A 20,482-nucleotide genomic window follows, 5' to 3' on the forward strand; every position below is an offset into this window, starting at 1 on the left:
CAAAGAGTGGGTTTAAAAACACAGAGAAACAGTTTTGTTTTTAGAACGCTACAACAATATATAGAAATGATAGCTGTGCCACATTTCTAATAGCTGGTTGAATCATATTCTTTTCCTCTAATGGCATGCGTAATTGCTGTAGGTTTTCAGGCGTCCTTCACCCGCACTTATTTAGATTAGTGACTGATGCATTTCCATGGAAACCTGCATCAGAAGGGGAAAAAAAAACCCTCTTGGTACGGTGTGCAACTGAAAGGATGTGGGCTTTGAGTCTCTAACCTGTGTAAAATCAGACTTCTTGTCTGTGGTCATCGTGATACAGGATTTTCATTGTTGCTGTACTCAGGTAAAAGTAGGAATTGTTTTCAGCAGTGTTTCGTATAAAAATTTAGAACACTTCTCAAATCCTATTTTTCTTGAAAGGACTTAACTTTCTATGTAGTTAAAATAGCACGTTTTGGGATTAAATGCCTGGGATGTTTTTCTTCATGAAGATGCAGAAGCACAACTCTGCTAACATGGCTAGCAGCTATGGCCAAAAAGCTGGCATCCAAGAAGAGAGTTCATTTTGGAAGTGCTGTCTGTCCCTTAGATGAAGAATGACTGGCTGTTTTTTGAAATGGGTGGGGGGGAAGGTTGGAAAAGAGGATTCATAGAAGGAGATGATGATCTCAGTCAGTGCTTGGAAAATGGTCCTGTTTTAAAACTTAGTACTGTGCTATACTGTTTTTCCTCAATACCTGGTATATCGTTTACACGCAGTGCCTACCCTGCAGCATCTCTCTAGTAACGTAATTGTTGGTGCTTTCCTGAGAATACTCTAAAAGCTTAATTTGCTCTCAGCAGAAGTATGTAGAAAGTTTCTAACTTTGTGATGGTTAAGCTTGCAAGTTTCTGCAGATGGCAGAAGCTAGAATGCCTTCTTGTAATGCAATCACTGTAATCTGTTTTCACATTGCTGGGAGAACAAGTACCCTCTAGCCCTTTTGGAATGTAGAAACGTTTGCAGATTTTGCAGATTTGAAACTGTAGACATCCTAACTCTATTGAATACCCATATAGCTTTTCAAACTTGTTAACCCTAGGCTTTCAAACCAACTGTCAAATTTCAGTTTTGGATCTGCTTGTTACTCCCTTTTTGTAAGTTAATTACCCTGTGGCCTGAGTCTGAAAATTGTGGGATGAAGTGTTTTAAGTGTATGTGTATATTCTGATAAAGCATCACAAGTTCAGTAGGCAATGTTTTGTGCTTTTTTTCTTTTTTTCTTTTAAAGGCAGCGTAATGTTCCTACATTTCTTGTTTTGATATCTTTGTATTTCATACAATTGAGCAGCCTGGCAAGGAAAGAACTGTCCCCAGTGAGCAGAGAACTGCACACCTTCTCCTTGGTCCGTGCCCTTCCTTTCCTCCCTGTCCCGTGTAAACCCCTGTACCACGTTGCCTCGCAGCATTTGGCTCTCTCCATCCGAGCTATGTGTTCACCTGGGCTAAGATCACAGTAGTAACTTAGAAATCGCTCTTGGGCACTTACAGGAGGAGTTGCAACGTCCTTGTCTGTTTATCTCTTGGTTTTTGTTAACCTTATCAACAGTGAAATTCAGACCAGAAAGCACATGGGCACTATTAAAGTAGAGAAGGAAAAAGATACTGAGCAAATATTGGCTTCTACTTGCATTGTTGTCTCGTTCTTTTGTCATACTTGTTTTTAAATCTTTTACATATCTGACAGCCTATTTTAACATCCATGTTATTTTTTATGGTGTTATGGTGAATAATTTTGGCAAGACTTGGGAAGCAGGATAAGAAGAAAGAGAAAGCCATTTATGCAGGACAGAAGGAAAAAGTTGTATTTTGGAATATATTGGACCCCAGTAAAATTGCCTCAAGTGGAGCGGGGAGAGGAAAGAAAATAAAGCTCTCCATCCTGTTGACTTTGGTGCCCCTCAGCAAGGGAGGAGGGTATCAGTAAGGCTGAACACAAGGCAAATGAGTTCACTGTATTCTTGATCTGGCAGAAGGGATGACAGATGCTCCCCAGGCATCCCCGCAGACTGCTCCATGCAGCCTGTGGCCAGGCTGGCAGCAAGATGAGCAGGACCGCGCCGGCCTCGAGCGGGTTCCTGCAGGCCTGGCAGGATGGCAGGACGGACAAGGGCCTCGAACTTCTCATGTGTCCCTGGTGAACAGCAGATGACTCCTCCTTATGTATTCCAAATTTTCTCTATTATTGGAGCATGAGGATTTGGTAGATGATTGATCCTGAATGCAGCTCGCGAGGAGTTAGGCTGGAGCGAGGCATCCGTCAGGGAGGAAATGGAGGGGAAGCACTTGTATCACCATTAACGATAAAAGTCCATAATAACTCTTGCTGAAAGTTGCTCTGTGTGGAAATTAATGATTTGTTTGAAACTGAAGAATGGCATTTGAAGCCTGTTTTTTGTAATCTGGTCCAAGATGGTTCTCAGGCTGGTCTTTCCTCCATAGGATGCAGAGTGACCTTCTTCAAAGCTATTTTTGCTTGCATGATTGTAGATTGGTATCAGAAAGGAATAATCTGTTTTATAGAACACAACTCCTACCACAAAAGCAAATGCGCAGTCCCTTTGTAAGCTTATAAAGGAGTTTCTGTGATTTTGAGCAAAATCTCTAAAAATTGTTATCTGCTCCTCTTTAGTGGAATAGCTGTAATAATAGTAGATACTAATATTGAAAATGAACACTATGAACACCAGAATACACTTGAGGTTCTTGTGTCAGATTTATAGCCACTTGAAAACCAATTGCTAAAACGTATATGCTCTAGTGTCCTGCCTCACCAGGAAATAAATATTGAGGTTGACACCACAATAATTACAACTGACCAGAATTAGAAGGCTATTTTGATGTTTTATTTTAATATTTCATGCCTTTGTAATTTTTTTGTAGTTGTTGTTCAATGCCATCCGAGCCTGGCATAGGGAAGGTGGCACTTACTTGCTCTCACATCTTGGATGTCTGCAGGAACCGTTCCACAGAGCTGCGTCTGGCACCTTTTTAATGGTTGACTGCGCTGATCCAATTTCATGTGGCTCTGCATTGCCTCAAAGCTGCAGAACTTCAGCTCTTTAACAAAAGCAAACAAAATCTGCAGCCACTCTAAAGGGTAGTGTAGTAAGTGTTGGAAAAATAACATTTAATTAATAAGATAGATGTCAAGTTTTAGAATTTTTTTTTGTATTGTTTTTTGGGGGGAAGGAAGGGGTTATTGAGGAGAAAGATAGGCTGAATTTTTTGTTAGCATATCAACAGGGAATCCTGCAAAGGCTTGACTTGTAAATGTGCAAACATGTTGTCTCTGTTTTCATCTTGGTGAATCAGGACCTCAGATGGCCCCTAGTGCTCATAGATATGTTTCTGACTTAAAATGAGATAAACGTACTGAAATGCAGAAAGTTAGTGTTTGCATAAGGCTAAGCACATACATAAGCATTGCAAGATAAAGGATGCAAAATTTGCCTCCACTGAGTGCAAATAATAAAATCCCACAAATGTATTTTTAAAATTGTACCTGGGACTTGAACATGTTATAAAGTTTATCTTAATTCCTACCCTGTTACAAGCTATCATCGTGGATTATGTTGCTGTTATTGCGAATGCTTGTGTCACTTACAAGATTATTTGCTGAAAGGAATTAAAATATGAAATATGGTGTTATGATGACAAACTTTTGTACTGTGAAACAGTTCCAAGGAACTGCAGTATCACACCACCTGAACATTGGAGTTAAACAATGCATCATTATCTTCAAAGTAATATTTGCAGCATATGGTATTGTCAGCAAGCAATAAATCAAAATTTTGTTGTTCTATATGACTTGGAAAAATAAGATTCCCTTCTTATGTGCTCAGGCGCCACTTGGCTTAGAGAATGGTTTTGAAAAAATACAGAGTATCTAGTGGCTGTCCAGAGTAAAAGGATTAATCAAATGCACTTAAGTTGCTTCATTTTGGACCTGATTTTGTTACAGCAATAATTTAAACCTATGCAAAGGGATTGACTCCACACCTGGCTGCTGGAATCTCAGAGATCTGTTACCAGACCAGGTCAACATCTATCTCTTCACAAGCAACAAAGCCAGAAAAGCCTAATAAATCCCAGGGAAAAGGGAGAAAATAAAATTTTCCAATGGGCTGACTCTGATGACATCACCCACACCTGTGTGTGTGTCTCTACCAGACACCGAGTAATTTAATCTGCCGTTTCAGTGGGGACCGTGGGCACAAGGCTGTCTGGGCATCTGCATTAGGCTGATTAGCTGTGGGGATGTGTCAGAAAGGTGGGGCAGAGGGAATGAGGTCCTGCAGCAACCCAACAGGAGATGCTGCTTCCAGAGAGAGCAAGCGATCGCTGCGGCTTTTGGGGAAGTGTTGTGCAAAATGGAAGAAGAGCTATGCAAGAATAAGCTCTGTCTACAGTGCCTGTATCCTGCAAACAGATTAGTACCTAATAAAGGAAAGACCTAGTTCTGAAATGAAATTTACCTTAGAGATTTGTCTCAGTTCTGATGTGCGTATAACTGCTTCTTCATAAGAAGTAAATACAGGCGGATGAAGTTAAGTTTCCAGTCAGATTTATACTTCAGCACTAGAACTGTATATGTAGCTTAACCTCATTACAAGACTACTGATTCCCCATATTAAGCTCTGTAAGCATTATTCAGTGTTAGAGAATAAGAAGTAAATGCTTCAGCATTTGCCTGATATTTTTTCTATGCAAGTGAGCTTTCTCATGTAATTATAGGGAGAACTAATAATATGAGAAACCACTGTTCTTCCATAACTCCCTCCCTAATAGATCTCACTTGCATATTTCAGTTATTACAGTTTCTTTTGCAAACAAACTTGCTGATTTGCTGTGTTAATCAGCCATTTCAGCATCCTCTGTGGAAAAAAAAAAACAGTTCACTGTATTCTAGCTAATCTTTTTCTAAGGATGCAGAATGGAATCAACATCAGACTTTCTTTCCTCCTTTTTTAATAGGAAAGAAAAAGCTGGGGGGACGACCAAGGAATTGCTATGGTGGTCAGAGTTGTCATTAAGACATTTCTATGCCTCTTCTCAAATCTCAAAGAATTCAAGTACCATGTAAGATTGGATATTTCTCAGTTTCAGCCTGAGGAAAAATTGTCTGAGTGTGATATGTGAACTGAATTCTGGGAATTTAAAAAAATCATATACAACTTAAGAAAAATACTAAATTATGTTGTGATTACTTAGTTGCATTGTGAGTACAGTCTTTGGCCTTTGTGAAGCAAGTGGATACTTCAATTATGGTATTTGTCTTTCATTAATCTAAACAAATACACATAAAATAGCCCTGTTTTGCCTGGCACATGATGCAGTGTTTATTATCCTGCCACAGCATGGACTTGAGATGCAAAGACCTGCTTATGTTTAGCAAATGAGAAAATTCAATGCAGCTGCTAATGATGAGGTTTTAGCATTTGTATTACCATTACTGCACAGTGCAAATATTATTTATTATTATTATTTCTGCTGCTGCACTATTAGCTTCAGTGGCTGATAGACCAGGAAAAAACTATTTTGTTCTGTTCAGGCCCTTCTGAGGCTCTCATCCACCCTATTACTGAAATTCCTCCTAGGTACTTTATTAATTGATGCGCTGATTTTTACAGTGTGAAGTGGGGAGGCTTAAGATGTTCTTATGGGGTGTTGTTGCTGGAGCTGTAGAGAAAGCCTTGCTTTTTGCATGAACGGTCCCTGTGAACAGCAGTGCAGTTTCCCATAATCTTCACACTGATGCTTCATGTCTGGATATGTCCTACCTATGTTGTAGCCTCTTAATATCTCAAATGATGTACTAATGTTCCTCTTTTCTGTTAGTTAAGAGGAAGTGACCATCTTTTGCAAACATCGATGTTTTGTCCAACCTCCTAAAATAAATCTTGATACAATACTAAAGACTGCAGCGATGATCCTAGGGTGAGTAGTGTCAAGCAGTCCCAACTTACTTCAGAGTACTACAATTAGAAGTGTTAAAGTTCAGAAAGCCTACAGCTGTAGCAATAGACAAAAATCTATTGAGAAACTATTGAAAAGTGGAAGTAACCAACTGGTACCGTTAGACCTGCTTCCTTTGAACTCAGAGCGGGGGAGGAATATTTTTTTAAGCTATTGCCTATAGATTCTTTGTGCTCCTTAGCCAAATTTACAAGGCCCATGGTTTGATTAGAGTTTGCTGTGAGGACTGATTCCTGGCCCTTCCCTGCTTAGGGATGCCTGTACTTGTGCTGTATAATAGGAGAGACTGGAGTCTGAGCCAGGGTTTGAGGGTAATTAAAGGACTGCACAGCAACCTGGGAAACATCACTTATGGCCACGTAGAGGGACTGCAAGGCCGGTGGCCTCCCAGCGAAGCCCAGTGACTGCGCGGTGGTGGCCAAGGAGCGGGCAGACGGGGAGCAGGTACCTGTTGCAGCTGGCGCGTGGCGGCCGTGCAGGGCCCCGTAGCTGAACGAAGCTCTCCATCCCGCTGTGTCTCTCCCTTCTTCCCACCCGCTTTGTGTTCATTATTAGCACGGAAATACCACGCTGTAGAAAACGGTTCCTGCAGAAGAAACATCTGGCTCCTTAAAGGCTCGTGCAATGGCTTTAAGATCACCAAAATCGTACCTTGTTCTAATTATTTCTAACAAACTTCTGAAACAGGACAGTGATAAACTGTAACTGGAACCCAGGTTTATACTTTTATATGTGGCTTCTGGCTTCTTTAATATCCCTTGATATTAAAGTGTGATTTTTAGGTAGGTGCTGGTGATGGTAGGTGCAGTCTGGCTCTGTGTTCGGTGTTGCTTTCCTTGCATATTCCACATTGGTGCAGCAAGTCACTTGCAGACAAGTCACAGGTCTGCAACTTGTGCTGGCTGAAGCAGGGAGCTAATCGTTCTGCCCGTGTCTTCTTCTCAAAGTCTGACTTTATCTGCAAATGCTCCTTGACCATCTTCAAAGCCAGCCATCCCACACTGATGTGGCTTTTTTTCCCCTCTGCAGGTTAGCAGTTGGTCTCCTAATAGCAGTGCATCCTCTCTTAGAGAAATTTTTAATATCTTGAAGAGCTGTGAAATAGGGACGTTATTTCTTGAGGGCTATCTCCAGCTTGGAGAATTAATAAAAACTTTTTGCATGGAGCCAGTCTGGCCTTCAGTGAAAAATTCCTCAGCCATGCAGAGGGGGATTTCATGGTCATAAGCTAAACCAGAAATACTTCAATTTGATTCCTGAGGACTGTTCAGCCAGCTCGATGTGATGGCACTTGAGGAACAACTTGTACTTAGGCAAGACTTGTGTATGTCAAAAACTCTTGTTGCTGTGTATCTTCCTTTGAATGAAAAACCCATATAAGAAGGGACCATATGAAAGCTTCTTGTCTGAGAACAAATAATACTCTAGTATTATTTTAGTAAAAATCAAGTTGGGTGAGCCTCATAAAACTGATACTTTTTAACAATAATTATTATAGTATATAAAATTGCCCAAGAAGTTTTTTCACTCCTCTCCCCCTGCTTTTTTTTGTTGTTAAATTTTTACTTTATTTGATTCTTCTGTGGAGTAAGCTTGTGTAACTTGCATTATTCTGAAGAAGAATGTAACAATAAATTATCTACTCACTGTACATTTTTTTCCTTCTCCTCCAGTAGTGTAACATTTCTGTGGTAGTCTTTAAGTGTAGATTGTGCTCTGCTGTGAAAACTGAAGCAGCCAAATACTGGGTTACTTTCTGTATCTTTTCTGCATGCTCAATTTACTGATACTTTTATAGATATCCATTTTCTGAGAGCTTCTTGCTGATCTAAGAGATATGTTTAGCATTGTCTAACATTCTCCAGCTATGGCTCTAAACGAAGTGCTTCAACTTATATCCGTACTAACTCAGCATTAATCTCAGTAAATCTGATCATGAAATTAGTTTAGTTTTGTTTTGTTTTGTTTTTATTTTATTTTGTTTTTGTTTTTTAACCTGAAGGTTATGGCCCTAAAAATCGATGCTGCAACCAGTGTGTGTGTGGGTTCCTTCTTTGGGATGGTTTCCTCCTTAAGAAAATGCATACATATCAGTTCTGAATGTATTTGAAGTTATCAATGCATTTTTATAAAATGTTTTAAATCTTATTTCTTTGGGTATATATAATTCTCAAAAGTGGGCTTTATTTTTTATTTAGTTTTAGTTTTGTGTATGTGTACCAAAACAAAAAATGTCATTTTGCATTCTTTTGGCTAAACTTTCTGAAAAGAGTTGCTGTTTTTACTTCTTTCTTCCCTTATTTTGTTTCTTAATCCAAGATAGAAAATAGCCAGTTGAGACTGGACTTGAAAAGTTTTGCCACTGAGAATAAGGATGGGATTTTAGAACTTGTAAATGATTTAATACATCATCTACAAGAAATTCTCCTTTCTCACTCGTGTGCTATATGTGGGAATATCTCGATTGCAAAATCAAAACTTTCATCAAAACCACTTGAGAACATGTGAATTCGTTTTAAGTACTGAAAATTGACCTTTACTGATGTATAGCAGAAAATCTGATTTGGAATTGAGGGGAGGGGAAAAAAAAAAAGGCAGCACTCGATTTAGTCATCTTATCCTAAATGAAGTGTTATTAAAAGATCCCTTTCCTTTGTGCAGAAACACGAACAGATAGAACAAAGAAACTGTTTAGACACTACACAGTGGGATCCTATGACAGCTTTGATGCTTCAAGGTAAGAATTTTTCCGTAAGAATTTTTCCATTTGATGGCACTCTACCAAATCTTTTTGGGGGTTATTTATTTGTTGCATTTGATCTAGACTTTGGAGGGGAAGAGGGAAGGATTGTTAAGGTGAGCTTCTCAAGATGTCCTTCTGTATCTAAATTGTTATTGCAATCTACTATTTATTTATTACAGACTATTCTTTTAATATTCTTTAATGATGCTAATCCCTATTTTGCTTTCCTGAGTGAGGAGCGCCATCGGTGTTCCCCACGAGCTGTATGTGCCGCCACTTCCACAGTGGGGAGGTGTTTATGTTGGGGGGCCCTTTATATGCCTTCAAAGAATCATACTCACTGAAAGAAGAAGAAAATTTTATGGTTTATTGTTCTAAACGATGTCTTGTAGCCTAAATAAAAATTAGGCTATGCTTAAATCGTTTATTTGCAGTTTCTGCTGAGCATTCTTGCTTTTTAAGCAGGTTCTTCTGCCACACGTGTATACTTTGGATGTATAGCCAGCTTCTGGTAGGAAGGATGATTGTTTTTTAAAGCACAGGATCTCAGTTAACTGTTGCTGTCCTCTTGAGGAAATTGTGGTGCATACTGGAATCTCTTATGCCTTTCTCCTGACTGTCTAGTTACAGCTTGGGCTTTTTTTCATCTTCAAGAAAAACACCTTTTTTTGTAAGAGAGGATTTCTAAAGTGCGTTAAGTGGTGATGGCAGAGTTTCATGTAACACAATGTCTTTTAAAAAGATATTGAAAATATGGTAACTGTTATTTTTAGCATGTGATCTTCTTGATCCATGTTCTGAGCGTTACACACAGTCTTGCAATTCACAAACTCCTCTCTATGTCTGCTAAACAATTTGGGGAGAGAGGATGGAGTTCATGTTGACAGATGCAGCTTGCATAGCCAGGATGCCCTCCCTATCCTCTTTACGAATTTGATGGTTTTAAAACATTTTAAAGAATTTTGTTGTTGTCTTTTTCCCAAGGAGCTTCAGGTCCATTGCAGGGAGACAGCAAGATTATCTGCCTTTCCGAAACAGGCAGTGTGCTGCTGTTGTTTAGAAGGGTTATTTGGAAAGCAGGAAACCAAAAGTTATGTGCAGACTAAGGACTTGAACCTCATCTCAGCAGTGATCAAAAATCTCTCTTTACTGAAACAAGCTGTTGTGGTTGAATGGATTATAGTTTCTGCTTTTAATTCATCATGGAAAGCATGGGAAATATTTGTGTGATGGAGTTGTTGCTTTTTTTTTTCCTTTTTTTTTTTTTTTTTTCCTGTTTTAAAAGAACAGTGACAGTCCAGTTGTGCAGGAGGGAATGAGAAGGGAGGCAGGGAAGGGTAGAAGTAACAGGCAATGCTAAAAAACACAGTTGAAAGGTGAACTTGCTTAACATGCTCTTACGTAGAGAAAATGTTAGTGTTTACGTAAAGTAATACTTGTAAAGCTAAACAATGTTTTTAATTATTCAGTTTCCAAATCTAGCTAGTTGCTGGAGTGGAAGAAAATTGTTTATCTGAGGATGCATGCAATAACTTATTGTAGCAATGACTTTAGAGATGAAGTGCAGCATGAAGATAAACCTCTTTTTTTTTTGTCCTTTGCAAGTATATCCTCTAGCAAAACACTGCTCAGATATGTTTTTTCCTGAACAGAAGGGAGTGGAAGGCCTTGCGTTCTTAATATTCCAGTAGCACACAGAGTGGAGCTTTAGATACTGACTGAGGCTGCAGATCAGCTTTTTGAACATATAAATGGTAATTTTATTGGCACTTGTGTATTGCTTTTAAGAAAGGGAACCTCCATTAAAAATATGATTGGAAATTAATGAGTTTTGGTTGCGCGCATGGTAGATTTAATTCCTAACATGATCCGCTTTAGGGAACTGGATTCTTAAGAGGCAAACGACGTCAAACTAGCTGCGATCCTTGATGGGGTGTTTTCAGATTTATTCCCTGCTTGGATTATTTTTTCTATTAAGTGTCCTATCAAATTAAGGAAAGGATACAGTAAACAGATTACATCTGAGTTATAAACATATATATATATTTTTCACAAGCAATCATGCCTATATACCAAGAAGAGCCTTGAAACCAAAGTGCTAACAAATCTGGTTCAGGTCCTTTCCGGGGTGATTGGTGTTCGCATCCCTGAAGGGAGCGGGTGCTCCCCTTGCTCTCTCCTTTCCCCCTCCTAAAGAGCAAACTTTGCGGAGTAGAAATAAGCTGTGTAGAAATTCATATTAATAGGTTTATTCACTTGCAGGAAAATACATTTTGTGGCATTTTTCATCTTTAGGAAAACGTGTGGCTTGAATAAAGGAGGTTCATTAAATGCTATTTCAGCTTTGCATAAGGGGTGGTTTTATCTATACATTAACGCTTTGGGAAAATGAATAATTAATACTCTTACTAACATGAAGAAAAGCAGTGACAGTTTTTGCCAGTACAAATAGTCATTAAATATAATACAGTTATAATACTTGAAGCTACCAGGTCAAATGTATTATCCAGTTTAAATGCTGAAGAGATGCTTTAATTCTTCTCTGCGAAAATGTTCTGGAATTCCTCTGCAGGCATTCCTTCACTGTATTAGTGATTTTTTTTTTTAAGTTTACTTTTAATCAATTTTCCTTAATCTGACAGATACGTGGTGGAGGAGAATATAGGGTTTATTGAAGTGGCACACATGGAGAGAGGGCCAAGTTTCCTTCTGCATCCCCCAGTCAGATAAGCTGGCAGCGAGCAGGCACTGAGAAAAAGCAGGCAATGCCAACAAAGATGCAGGGGGAAAATATGGGAGTGCTCTGTCATGTCTCTCGAGTTTTATATCTTCTTTGCGTTTGTGGTCAGCAGTTTTTCTGGCAACCATGGGATACTGTTTTTTAGTGTTTTCTGGCAGGGGAAAAAATATTCATAGTCCTTTTTTTATGAAGTTATGTTTTGTCATGGATAGATATATTTTAATAGCAGAAATTACTGTTGGGCCATAGACTGGATGTTGGAATACTTCTACAAGTTATTACTTCTACCTGTCTTTTTAACTGAAGAATTGATTAATTTTTGCAAGACAAGATAGTGAATGGTTCATCCAGGAAAACCAGAGAAAATGCAAATAACTTAATTTCTTATACACAGATTTGGGAAAAAAAATACATCAATTTAATTTGCCTGAAGTAGTTTTATTTTTTGTTTGTTTCGCTTGTTTTAATTTCAAGTATATGATGCTAGCACTTTAAAAAGATGGTGTGACTGAGGGTAGTGTTAACTGTTATTTTCAATATTCTGGAAGCATAACAAATATGAGTAATTTTGTTACTAAATGTATAAATTATAAACTAGATTTGGTGATTAAAAAAAAAAGTGATCCAGATACCTGCTGGATTTGGAAACTTTAAAGCACAAATGTGGAAACTTTTAATACTGCATGAATTTTTATCATCTTCCCCCCTCCCCTCTCCAAATAGTGAAATGGAAAAAGGTACCACGTACCTGCAAGGCTTCCTGTCTCAGATGTGTCTTCCCTACTTCCGCCATGGCAAAGTCAACTTTCATGGCTTTCCTCTGACTGCTTTACCTTCCCGTCATCACTGCAGGGGAGAGGTTTTCTTGCTGCTGTTTCACGACATCCTTTGGCGGTGACAGTTTTGTGAAGTGCCCAAGCAACCCTGTTTAAAGGCTTGTTGCTGCAAAGTTAATGATGGGGCCAACTGGTTTGCCTTCTGTTTTAGTTGTCTTATTTTTATTCTCATAAAGAAGAAGGAAAAATGGTTTGTGTCATTGAGATAGGTATGTGTAAGAAAGCTTAAGTGAAAGTTTAATTCACCTTCCCTGATGTCCCGGGGCTTGGAGTTGGTGGCAGAATCCACAGCTTAGGAGCTGGCAGACAAAGATGAGGGAATTCCTGCCAAGCCAACTTGCATACAAACCCATATGAACAACGGGAGCTGCTTCCCAGGTGTCCGTCACAGTCGTCCGCTGATGCCGCCGTCCACGCTGCGCAGTGGCGATGTTAGCGCTTCGTTCCCTCCTGCGTAGCCCTGCAATTTGGCATGTTGTGTAGTGCTGCTTTATTTGATACTTTCACCCCGCAGGATCTACCTGCTTGGCCTTTTTCCCAAGGATGTGATGTAACTGGTGCCTTGCTAACACTTTAAACATTAGGTGTGCTACACAGTTGTAGTAGTTTTTCAGGCACGCTGTCAAAGAAATACTTTATTTAATTTGATGTCTGGTTTCATGTGGAAATTTTACATAAATGTAATCTCAATTTTAATAGCAGAAACTTGGAATAATTGCTTTGGAAAAAAGCAATTATCACATATATATTTATGTATATATTATATATGTAAAATTTATTGATATCTTTTGAAGAATTCTGTTGTACTTCCTATTGCAGCTGATAAGGTATTTGATGCTAGACAAGTAGCTAAGGGACTTTTTTTTTTGGTAGCAGCAGTTTCTCTGTACTGATGTTTTACTTTTAAACTTGTACTGTTCAGTTCATCTCTTGCAGAAATTGGAGCAAAGGGTGTTAAAATGGTTACTGGTCACTCTAAAATAAATGAATAATTTCTGTAACTTCTCTCTTGGGACTGATACATTGATAAGAAGCTGAAAGCGATTTGCAAGTCTTTGCTGCAGTCAGAGGTTTTAGATGGTTGGTTTCCTCCTTATTAGTGAAAAGCAAAGGCAATATAAGTATTTTATTTATGTGCATTCATAGCTTAACTTTTGTTAGGGAGATGGTAGCACAGATCTCTGAGAATGCTGATTGTTGTAATGTTTATTAACTCGCTGTAGGGACGTGATGACATCTGAATGCTCACTGAGATTTTAGTGACTTGATTTCCTGATGGATGCGATAGAGAACAATAAGAATCTATTAAGTTATGAAAAATAAGTAAAATGCTTTTTTGCTTTCTATTGTGACCTTATTTCTAAAGGTACTTTGTTAAGCATGCCTTGTGCCTGTTCTGATTTGCTGCTTTGAGGACTGATTTGGCACTGCTGAGCTACCCTACTTATGTGTAAGGCAGAAAGAGGAGCGCACCTCACTTTTAGTATGCAGCCCCTCATCAATTTCATACAATTCAGGAACTTGCAGGCTTAAGCAGTAATTAAGGTATCATAGCATTTTGTGGAACAAGAGATATAAAATGTAAAGTTTTCCTTAACAGTTACTAGTTACTTAATTTCTAATGGAAATGACTTTTCCCTCTAATAAACCACTTTGCGCCTTCCAGAATACCTTCTTCCCCCGCCCCACTATTGCATACTGCCATAACTGAGCTTTTCATGTTGGTGACTACAGAAGACATGTAAACTAATTGCTAAAATGGGAGATAAAGAGGCTGAACTGTAATTCTACTAATATTCATCAGAGTATCTCTTTGTTCAAATCTGTAGTATAGTTGTATAAAGATGCATATTAAAGTCTAAAACAATTACAGTAAGATGCAAAACTATTCAGTGAGTGGTTTTCCATGAAATAATCAATGCCTTTTTAAGTTGATTCCTGCCTTCCCAATAGTGAAGTTTGTTTAAAGTACTTAGGTCTTGCTTTTAGCAACTAGTGATTTTGCAGCCGTGGTAAGTTTGTCAGATTTTCTCGGCTGGATGTCTCTTTTTAGAGGTAAGGCTTTAGCAAAGAGATCAACAGATTTCCTGAGTGAAATTAAAGTGAAATAAAGTGTTATGGGGGCTATATTATTTCACTGGGCCAAAAGATACATGGTGGTGGGGATGTCAGGTTGGAGCGACTAGCAGATGTGAGATTTGAGTGGCTGGTGGTATCACTGGCTGCGCCTGCTCTCTCTCATATAACACTGTTTTGGAGAAATCATCTTGGTGAAGGCTAAATTTAAACTGAAATGTATCCACAAAGATTTGTTTTAACAACTAAGCATTTTCCTAAAACTGCTTTCATGGCAAAATTGCCAACAGAAGAATAATGACGATTAAATTAAAAGCATGCACTAAGAAACAGTGCTAACTGGAGAGTTTGGAGAGGAAAAAGTGTTCCTTCTGCTTTGTCTGCTTCTTAAAGCAAGCAAGCATGTTGGGCATGGACAATAGGTCTCAGGATTAAAACAGTTTAATGCTGCCATTGAAAACCAGGGCTGATACCTTCAAGGAGTTTTTGTGTGATCCAAAGGCTGCCAGTACGGATTCTTTTCTCTCCAGATACCTGACCCATAGCATTATGTTGTCTGGAGAAGAGTCATACCTGTGATAGAGGTTCTTGTATTTCTGCTGTGAACATTTCAAAGTTGTGAATTCTGCAATACGCTTAATCTCTATGTATCTTGGATTAGTTGACATGATAAACCACAGTTTTTTACTGCAAAAGCTGCCTATGTTCAGAAATAATGCCAAGGTGCTATAGTTGAACATGGAAGGAAAGGGGGCAGCATGGAGAGATTCCAGGTCAGCCTTCACTTAATTAAGGGAAGTAACTGCCAGTTTTAATGAAGCAAACCTCTATTCTCTTCAGCAGCTGGGATCTGCAATGTCAGTGATTTTTTTTTTTTTTCATTGCTGCTACCAAAGTTGTGGGCTAAACTGAAGATTTGTAAATGCTGGCCATGCTTTGAGAAAACTGATGAAAATTCCTGTTAGTCAGGGAAACTGTTAAGATGCGCATTCCTGAAGCTGCCTGCAGATACATAACTACAATTTGGAGTAGGCTTTGAATAACTTTAGGATTTAGTATGATAAAGGAAATAGAGAGAGGTGGGACTATCTTTTAGAGGAAAAAAAAAAGGTAGAAAGATGCAGTCTCCCTTTTGCTGTTCATGAGCTTGTAAAATCACATGGTGATTAGTCAGGATTTTAAAACGAATGTGTGAAAATTAAAGTCTAATTGAAGCCACTTTAACTTGTCTACAATGAAACACTAAAGAGTACAAATCTCCCATCCTATATTATCTTTTAAAAGTTCTTTCACAAGAAAAAATAAGTTGGGAAAATATTTTTGGAAAAACTATCCTCTGTCCACTTTGACAGCATCTTGCTCATTTTAGGAAAGAACAAGTTTGGACTTTGATGTCTTGATAATTAAAGCATTGTACAGTGCCATGCAGTGCAGAGTTTTAAGTGAAATCCTTGGGTCTATAAAGTTGAAATTGGGGTTACTTGGGCTTGTTATGGTAGAGCTGTGATCACTTTCCAAGGAACCCAAAACAAGAGGAAGATGAGATCTCCTGTTCACGATAGAGAACGGGAGGTGTTGGGGTGTGATGGAGCCTCTGAAAGCCATTTTGACATAACTCCTAGTTAACACCAGTCCCTCTCCACTGTTTCATAACTTATTTATGTTAAACTGCTGGAATGTTTAGACTTTTTAAACTACTGAGTGAGCAATTCAAATTGTGATACTAAAATGTGAATTTAATAATTGTTACAAAAATTTGCAAAGCCAAATTGCTACCCTAAAGGGTTTGTAATGCATTTTTAAACTTTAAAACTGAAGTCAGGAATATGTTGACTGAAGTGTATTATAGAAACATCAATCAAGAAATCCTGAGGAGGGCTGATATATTCCCTGCGTTACCATGAATGCCTGAGCATAGTGACAAAAATAGTGCAAGGAAAACAGAAAAGATGTATCATATTTTCAGTAAGACAAAGAGCAAGGAGCCTGGCTTTGCCTCAGGCTGGTGGAGCACCACTTGGGAAGCACCAAATACGCTTGTTCCTCTTGCACTCCCGTTTCTGGCACGCGCACTCCTGGCCTGTGATGGATGCTGGGCTCCGCAGACCCTGGTCTGACCCAGCAGGTCTGTGCCTATTCTCCATTTGCTCTCTTGGAAAGTGGCTGGAAAAACGCACAAAAACCTGTCTGATAGATGGCAGCTCTGAGATAAACAGAGACTGATGAGCAGGCCTTATGAGCTAGCTGAGATGCTGTGTCAAAGGAAGAAAGTCATTATTGTTCCATGTAATTATGTGGTTTTTGTTCTTTCATATCTTAAATCTAAATAAATCTGGATTTGCTTCCTTGGTTCTATTATTCTGTGTGGTAACCTTGAACACATTAATTTCTGTTACTGTGGTTATCTGTAATAATACTGACCACCTTTTGTAAAATTACTGATTCAAAAAAAAAATGTAGAAAAGTGGTGGTGTTAATAGTTTTTGTTATTATTATTCCTTTTGTGTAAATGCTTTGTGTGTTAAGATGATTAGGGAGAAAATTCCCCTTTCCTTGCATTTTGGTGGCAACAATAGCATAGGCTAAAAGTGCTACCTGCTTTTAGGTAGAGAAATACAAGCCTAAAAAGCAAGGTGGATGAATGTTCTTGTTACGTAAACATATGTATAAGTTTGTACAGTCTGTTTATTTGTTCAAAGTACAAAGTATCAGCAATGAATATTAATATTTTCATAGCACAAGCTTAGATTGCTCAAAGATTTGATAACTACCAATGAAAATTGCCAGTAACTATCAAGTACAAGTACAAAATACTAATGAGATTCTTGGAACATCTGTATGAAATGGTTTGAAGGGCTCTGCACTATAAAACTCTCAGGGAACAAACTTGAAGGATATCTACCTAAGTGTTTCATGTTTAGTTTTTTACTCTGTTATGTGTAATGCTAGAGTTGACTATTTATTTTTAAATACAGTTGAAATTAATAGGAGAATTAATCCTTCCTTTTTTTAATCTTGCTTCATCAGCAGCCTCCCATGCTTTTTTTTTGTTTTCTCTCTGCAGGTAGAGTGGGAAGAGAAGGATGACATTTCTCTTTTAAAACAAACTCGTGTATTTGATATGTTGTATATTTTAATAAGACCATGAGCTTATCACTGACTTTTTTTCTTTGTGATACTGAGATTTCTCCATACTGTAAAATCAGACTGCATGATTTATACTTCCAAGAAGTTGATTCTGACTTCCTGTTTTGCTTTATTAATATGTTACTTTGCCAGTTCAGTTTCAGCAGCTTAAGGTTAAAATGTGGAAGGAAAAAGAAAAAAAAGAAGGATGAGCCAAACTGACTGATCTGGGTCTATTTTTAGATTACCTAATGCCTCATTTTACACAGTAAAAAATATAATATTGAGTGTAATTTATGTCTGACTAAAATAATGTGTACAAATATCAAGAGTGTGCATTTCTTATTTGTTCTTTATAGAGAAAATCTTCATTTTTTTAACTTGTATGATAAAATTGAATGTGTTTCTTCTTTAAAACCTGTATTTTTCCTTAATATTCTATAGGATAAATTTAATGAGAGTGTATAGTATTTGTTACTTTCTTTATAATAGATTGCTTTTTACCTTGCACAACTATAGTTAATCTTCTGGTCAACCCTATCAATTATAGGGCTGGGAAAAGTAGCGTAATCTCTCCTACTTTCTAGTCAAATCATTTTGTGACAGATATTTGTGTTTTTTGGTAACTTGAAGAGCTGTCCATTTTCCCAGGGCTAGGAAGTATTCACCATCCAATAAAATAGGCTGGATTACTTGTTTGAAAGTGCGCAATAACTTTTTCAGTGAAAGAAATTGCATCCCTTGTCAGGTTTTACAGTTGTCTGCAATTTCTGCACAGTGCAATGGAAACAGAAGCCCTATAGGAGTTAGGGTATGGCTACATGTCTTTTATGGCATATTACAGATGGGAATGTGCCTCGGTAACCAACAAGCAGCTTTCCGTGGAAAATATAGCCTCACTTTTCTCATGATCAGATGTTTCTAGATGACATTTAATGAAGTCTGTAGAAACTGCAATAGTACAGGAGATATTAAAAATCATATACGGACTGTCTATGGCTGTACAAAATATATTGAGTATCCTTGAAATCTTGTCTCTTCTTTTCCCGATTCTTTATTTGATCCAAGTATAGCCAGCTGAGGATGATACAGGTATGCTGTGCTAGCCATTCACTCCTGGAGAAATGTGAATTTAACAGAGAATACAGGACTGTGTATCCTTTCTATTGCAATGTGAAGGTTTTTGCTACAAATAGTAGAGTAGAGGAAAAGAATTCTATAAGGATAATAACAGGTTTGGACTGCAAGCGGGTTGAGTAGGGGCCATCTGTGTACTTTCCCATACAAAGTGCTATAGTCGCTGTTGTAGTTAGTAAGGAAGTGAGTCCTGTTCTACGTTTTATACAAGAGTTGTCAAGTCTTTCCTGTAAGAGACTCAGCTGGATGATCTATTCATAGAAAACTTGAGCAATCAAGTACAGAGCCTTCAATAATCTTAAATTCTATTATTTTTTTTCCAGAAATCATTAATTTAGATGACTATAAATAATAAGGTTGACCCCTTCCAGCAATGACAGAAGTTTTTTCACTGGAAGTTCATTATTATCTTACAAAAAGATTTGCTGTAGATATCGCTTCAATTATCTATATTATCAGAATAGGTAACTTCCCAAAACAGGGGAAGTCTTCAGAGAAAGAATTCTTTAATGGGCTTTAAAAGTTGGAACATGAAGCAAGAGCTGCTCTTAAATGCCCTTTCGGAATGCTCTTCTGTGGGCTTGAACCTCAGCCTAACTGATGTAAATCAACTGTCTTAGGATTTGTGCAATTCCTTTCAGACATTCTATCTAAATTTAGGGAGAGGGTCAGGTTCCTGTGGGTGTGTGTCTGGCATGGATTAAAAAAAGTTTCCTTTGGTCTGTAGTTTCACTGGCGCCAACTGTATTCAGTAGATCTTTCAAAAAAAAAAAAAAAAAAAAAAAAAAAAGGAATTTTGGGAGCACTGAGGAGAGAATACAAAAAAAAAAAAGTTCTTATGAGAAAATTCAGATTTACCTGAAAGAATTGAACTTGGCCAAGGTAATTCCTCACTGATGGGTAAAGCCATCTGACTGAAGGCCTTGTGAGCCGAGAAGGCTGATAATTTGGTTGTAATTTTGGTTGTCTGACACTCAAGTTTTTTGCTGCTGTTAAAGGCAAGGGACTAGACCTAGACTGTGTTTCTGTGGCATACGTGATTGGAGAGAAGGGGGAAAATACCTGCCATTCAAATTCTTTTTCTTTCTTTTTTCTTTTTTTTTCTCGCTACCGTGGGGAAAAATTGACAATATACCATATACCATTTTTGTTTCCAGATAATGACAATCAGTTCAGTAGGGACTACTCTACATGCCAGTTTTCAGATTCAGCTATGACTCATGAGATACAAACTCTTTAAACATGTTTTATGGTCCTGATGGCTTCCATCTTTATAATTGAGTATTTTGACTTTTGTTTTGGAGTAATTCATGCTTTATGATAGGGTCTGGTTGTTTGACGCTTCATGGCTAGCTTTCATGGTTTTGCCTCCGTCAGGAACCTGTGCTTCAACCTCTGATCTTTTCTTCATAAAGATCTTTATAAAGAACTTAGCCTTTTTGCCTCTTTTCTCAAGTATTGTTTTAATGGACTGTTAGAGAAGTAGTAGAAACTCTTGCTGTCTTGAAAAGTCTACACAGATGATGAGTATTACGATGGGTGAGTTCAAATCTTCGGTGTCTTCCTGCTCATGGTAAATCTCACTTTCACTCTTTACGAGTCTGTAAAGTTATGTATCCTTTTGCAAAATTTTCAAACACTTTAGTGTCACAGCAGTTATGTACAGATGAACATTTCTATTGTCTAGTGTACGGATAAAGCAAAAGTGGTTTTGGATTGACTTTTTTGCCTGATATTTTTGTAGTTAGGATTTTTCACAGAATTTAATCCAGAAGTATTCTGCACTTGACAGGCTGTATTGT

General features: G+C 38.0%; 1 protein-coding gene across 3 annotated transcripts in view; it reads left to right on the plus strand.

Annotated features, from left to right (window-relative positions):
- The window catches only part of SHANK2 (SH3 and multiple ankyrin repeat domains 2), a 272,573-nt gene that overhangs the window by 137,087 nt on the left and 115,004 nt on the right, over positions 1–20,482 (plus strand). For all 3 annotated transcript variants that reach the window (XM_088525740.1, XM_088525741.1, XM_088525739.1), the window contains one exon: positions 8,684–8,759. In XM_088525740.1, the coding sequence (XP_088381866.1) occupies positions 8,684–8,759 (76 nt within the window). The remainder of the gene's footprint in view (positions 1–8,683; positions 8,760–20,482) is intronic.

The sequence above is a fragment of the Tinamus guttatus genome, unplaced genomic scaffold (genome assembly GCF_059628265.1).
Source record: "Tinamus guttatus ecotype Peru unplaced genomic scaffold, ASM5962826v1 Tinamus_guttatus_pri_ptg000240l, whole genome shotgun sequence".
In the NCBI taxonomy this organism is placed as follows: domain Eukaryota; kingdom Metazoa; phylum Chordata; class Aves; order Tinamiformes; family Tinamidae; genus Tinamus; species Tinamus guttatus.